This window comes from Acanthisitta chloris, unplaced genomic scaffold (genome assembly GCF_000695815.1).
Source record: "Acanthisitta chloris isolate BGI_N310 unplaced genomic scaffold, ASM69581v1 scaffold1496, whole genome shotgun sequence".
In the NCBI taxonomy this organism is placed as follows: Eukaryota; Metazoa; Chordata; class Aves; order Passeriformes; family Acanthisittidae; genus Acanthisitta; species Acanthisitta chloris.
Window position 1 is genome coordinate 10,268 of NW_008676306.1, and position 5,068 is coordinate 15,335.

General features: G+C 47.6%; 1 protein-coding gene across 1 annotated transcript in view; it reads right to left on the reverse strand.

The window, feature by feature from the left end:
- Positions 1–3,608: 3,608 nt before the first annotated feature.
- RASSF5 (Ras association (RalGDS/AF-6) domain family member 5) overlaps positions 3,609–5,068 on the reverse strand; it is an 11,947-nt gene continuing 10,487 nt past the window's right edge. Inside the window, exon 5 of the mRNA XM_009076066.1 lies at positions 3,609–3,768. Coding sequence (XP_009074314.1) covers positions 3,609–3,768 — 160 coding nt within the window. The remainder of the gene's footprint in view (positions 3,769–5,068) is intronic.

Sequence of the window (5,068 nt, forward strand, 5' to 3'; positions counted from 1 at the left end):
GAGAAAAATCAGCTGTAAGAACTGCTCAGACTTCTTTATTTATAAATGTGTTTTCTGCCAACAAATCAAGGATCATGTACAGACCCTCTCCCTGTTCCCTCAAAAACGAGGCCTGGATGTTTACAAGGTCTGGAATTTACCCGAGTACAACATTGTTCCAGGTGTTTATTCTTCCTAAAAATAAAAAGCTAAAACCCCCAGAATTATTCTTCTGGAAGTTCCTACTAAGCACTGGCTGCTCCAGTGGCTTTTGGGTGGTTTAACATTCTTGCTTTGTATCTTTTGCCAAGGGCATGGGATAAACCTCCACTGAAACGTGAGCAAAGTACATTCCAACACATCAGCCAGAGATTGTCAGAAGTTAAAACCCATTAGAGCTTAGATTTTATCCTTCTAAACCTTTCCAGCTGTTAATAACAGACACTTCAGCACTGAGAATGGACTCTCTTACCTGGACCTGGATGGTTTATGTTCCATTTCTACCTATAAACACCTGTTAGTGTGTGACATTAGCTGTGATTTACCATAGGGAACAGCTCTGTCCCACCCAGCTGAAATATGGAGAGAAGATTAATGGAACAGTTGGATCAGGTTTCACGGGGGTAAAGGGGTAGAGAACAGAGGTTCTCTACCTCTTCTGCTGAAGCTTAAACACTTTTACAGTAGGGTCAAGAAATTTAAATTCACTTCTAGGAAAGATTCCTAAATTTCCCTTTAGACTTCATCCACAGAAGTTCCATAGGACACCAGAAAAAGAAGGTTAAAGAGATTTCTTTACTGACAGTTTTATTATCATTGTCTTTTACACTCTCTGCATATGAACAAATAGTTCCAGAACCTTCAAAAAAAGCTGAAAGTGAGACATTTTGTAAAAATGCCATAGAATTACTAGGGAGTAGTAAAAATAAATTACAGCATTGCAAAAAATTCATTTCACTTTGCCATAGAAGCTTTGCTATTCCACCCTATACACAGTATTGTACATGTTTTACAGTAGACATGAAAAATAAACTCACAAGACCTAGGCAAGACAAGTACTAACCAAAGGCACTGCCAACAGGATTTTGCGCTTAAGGAAGGGGCAGAGACTTCTAGAAACAGCTCAACTGACTGAGGAGAATTTGAGTTTTAGGCTGGACCAATGGTTCAAACGCCCCTTTGTCTTGGAAAAACCAAAAGGAAGAGCCCTCCCCGTGGCAGGAGGGTTTCAGCAGCATCCACAGTGATTGCATAAGAAGCCATGCCTTCTACAAACTGTCAAAGACATGCTGGGGGGCCCAGGAAGGGAGAGGGGGGACACTCACCAGAACTCCAGTAGAAAAACAGCAACCCAAAAAAAAAAATCTTCACAACTTTTAGCCAGAAAGGAAAAGAGTTGGAAATGAAGCATTGTGGATCTTCTCAGAACCAATGGCAGTTTTTACAGTGTGTTCCCCTTGCAGAACAGAAGTATTTATACAGTGCTTGCAAGCCTCAAAGCACTAGATAAATGGTAGCCTAATTACTTCACAAGTGACTGGTGAAGTAATAAGTCTTCTTGTAGCTAGACAAACAGCCTCAGAGCATGGAAATTGCTGTTTGGGCTGCCAGCAGGTTGTTAAAGGTCATTGGGTGCAGAGTACAGTACAGCTGGAGGCTCTTCAGAGCCCTGGGAGCAAACCCTCCTCTCATACTGACCAAAAGGAGCTGCAACTGAGCTTGCACAAAGTGGCATTCACACCAACCAAGGGCTTTAAGTGATGCAGTTACTCTCATCTGGTTTAGAAACAAACATACTCTGGACAAAACTAAAATCCCAAGCAGTCACCTTCAAGAAACACAACAGCTTCTCATCCCTCTCCAGACAAAATCAGCCTCATCACACCAGTGCTTTGGGTATCTGGGGGGCCAGGAGTGACAAGGCCTCTTGACAAAAGTCCCTTCCAGCTTCCTCCTTAGCCCAAATGCAAAGTTTTCACACTTAAGGGAAAAAAAAAAAGGCACTGAGGTAAATTTTGGACTCCTCCACGTTACCCAATAACCTGTTGCCTCCCCTCCCACTTGCTGCAGGTGGGATCACAGCGAGCTCAAAGGGACACTTGTTCATCAAGGCAAGGTGAAACCCTTTCCCATGCTCCATCCCAATCCAGCCAGCATTAACATTCCCTTTCCTCTATGCTTTGTTGTGGTGTAAACAGAGGCAAGAGCAGCCCTGGCTGTGTGCAGTGTGCTTGGTACGAAGCACAGAGTAAACATGGGCCCATCCTGTCTCTCTGGCATCCCTGGAGTCTTCCCTGCCCTGAGCACTGCATGGCATCAGCACCATCAGGTCTGTGGTTAGAGTGAGGCAGGAACTGAGGCTCCAGGAGCTCTGAGGGATGCACAGCATGTGCATCCCAGATGGTTGGAGCCCTGAGATGGAGAGAGACTTGCTGTCCTCTCCTAGCTCCATGGAGAGCAGAACCTGGGAACCCTCCTGGGTGTGCAGGCAGAGCACCAACTGAGAGCAGGGAGGGACACAGAGTGGCACAGGGATGGTGTGCCATGGACAGGAGGGTGGGACAGCAGTGCAGGGAGGAAGCACAGCATGAGAGAGAGGAGCAGAAAGCAGCTGAGGCTAATAGTTCCCTCACTCTCCTGGTGCTGAGGCTTTCTCTTGGTGCCACCTCCACACTCCAGTCCTGGCTGGACCTCCTCTCCTGCACTGCCAGATACATTCACAGCTCAAACCCAGTTTGATTTGTGAAGGGGTTTGGAGCTTTCCTGGGTTAGTCTGTTGGATATGTATTGCTAAACATTCAGGACTGAACCATCAGCCTATGCCTCGACCATCACCTTTACACTGTTCAAACAGAGTATCTGAAAACATAGGTCCCAATTCCCACAGAGCAGGAACTGCTAAAACAGTGGCTAACTGAACTAAGCATCAGAGATATTCACTTCAATTCACATCTTTTCAAATCAGAAGTTAAACAGAATCAAAATGGATAATTTTCTTTGTTTTCCTGGCATTAATATCACCAAGTTTCAATAATACTTACTTACAGACTGTTTGGGTGTTGCAGCTGCCTTGGTGTCACAACTTGACATTTCCCTGGCTATCTTAGCCCTGAGCAAGTCCCTCCAGCCTTGGTTACAGCTGCAACACCCACATGGTTTGGTGCAACAACCTCCTCTGCTTATCTGCTGCTTCCTGTGCTCTCAAGAAACCAGAACTGGGCCACGTGGGCACACGAGAGCCACAGCACCTCCAAACAGGAACAAGCAAGTTGCTGGGAGGAGCAGGAACAGTGAGTGTTGCCCTGCTCCAAACATTAGCCAGTGGATGTTCCTGTGGGGTTTAACACTGAGAATTTTCCACGGAGCTTCTCCATCGGATGGTACAGCTGAAAAGTGAACCAGCAGCTGGGTTTGGTTTGGTGACCTGTTTAAATAGAACAGGTTTCCTGTTCTTGGATTGGCTCTGGTTTGGAGGTTTCAGAAGAAGAAAATGCAATGGGGTCATTTGATGGGTGCTGGGAGCCAGTCCTTAATGGCAGGATGAAGAGGGACAGTGACTACTGAGGTGTCCTGAGAAGTGTCTTTCCATTTAAAAACAGTATCTAGCTTAGTCTGATGCCTCCTGAAGGTTATCCAGGCTTGCCTCTGGCCTCTTTCAAGGTCTGTTGCAGTCTCTGTTTAAACCTCTCATACTTCCTATGCACTTGCTGGATTTTGTCCTTTTCTTCTCTGTCCAGGATCATCAGGAAGTTCTGTAGCTCTGGGATGGAGAATGCGTCCCACTGCAAAACCAGCACAAACAGAGGCAAAGTGAGCACACACTGTTCACCTCAGGGCTAAGGTTAATAACCTTGGGGGTTATTTCTGCCCTGAATCTGTGAAGAGGAACAAGAAAAGACATTTCAATGGATCTGATCTCCAGGGAGCTTCGTCTCGTGTTGTGAGAGAGATGGGATAAGGGGCTACAGCATGAAGGACCATCCCTGAGGCTGAGGGAGCTGGGGGTGTTCAGCCTGGAGAAGAGGAGGCTCAGGGGAGACCTTCTCACCCTCTGCAACTCCCTGACAGGAGGTTGGAGTCAGGTGGGGGTTGGTCTCTTCTCCCAGGCAACCAGCAGCAGGACAAGAGGGCACAGACTCAAGCTCTGCCAGGGGAGGGTTAGGTTGGAGATTAGGAAGAGATTTTTTAGGGAGAGAGTGCTCAGGCATTGGAATGTGCTGCCCAGGGAGGTGGTGGATTCCCCATCCCTGGAGGTTTTCAAGCTGAGACTGGATGTGGCACTTAGTGCCATGGTTTGGTAATCACAGTAGGGTTGGACTGATCTTGCAGGTCTTTTCCAACCAGGCTGATTCTATGATTCCCTGTCATGAGCCCCTGAGACTGGAGATTTAACACTCTTGTTAGGGGGAGGGAGGTCCCAGCAGTGATCCAGCCCACAGGAGCCAAATCCCTTGATTTTGTTGCAGGTATCAGAGCTGTCTGAGGCTCTGTGGAGCCCCTGGCACAGACTGCTCCCCCTGCCACCTTCGCTGGCACTGAGCTCACAGCGAGGGCCAGGCAGGCCACAGGCTGCTGACTCTGATCACAAACACTGCTGTGTGTCTGCTCAGCACTGCCAGGGCAAGCCAAGCATTCCTGTGGCATCCTTCCCACCCACAGTCCCACTCCTCCCCAGCACCACATGTCCTGAGGCAGGAGGTAGAATCCCACAGGATGCAGCAGCTCCCAACACCCATCGTAGAGGGGAACACGATTACCACCAAAACCTGATGTGAATTTAGCACCTGAGTGTCCATGGCTTCCAGTTAAACTAGTGGATTACTTCCAGCAGTGTTCAGCTAATCTAATTAGCGAGGATTAACTCTGGGGTGGCACTGCTGGGTGCTGCAAACAGATTATGGGGTGCCCATCAAAACTGGCCTTGCACAGCAAGAGTTGAAATCACTTGCAAATTAACACCATCACCATCATTTAGGAGCAATGAAAGACCAACCCAGCCCAAACAGAGCCAAACAGCCTTGATTCTGTGGCACCACTTCACCTGTGCTGCCTCTGCCACACTCTTAATGTCCATGTGAAAACTAAGGGA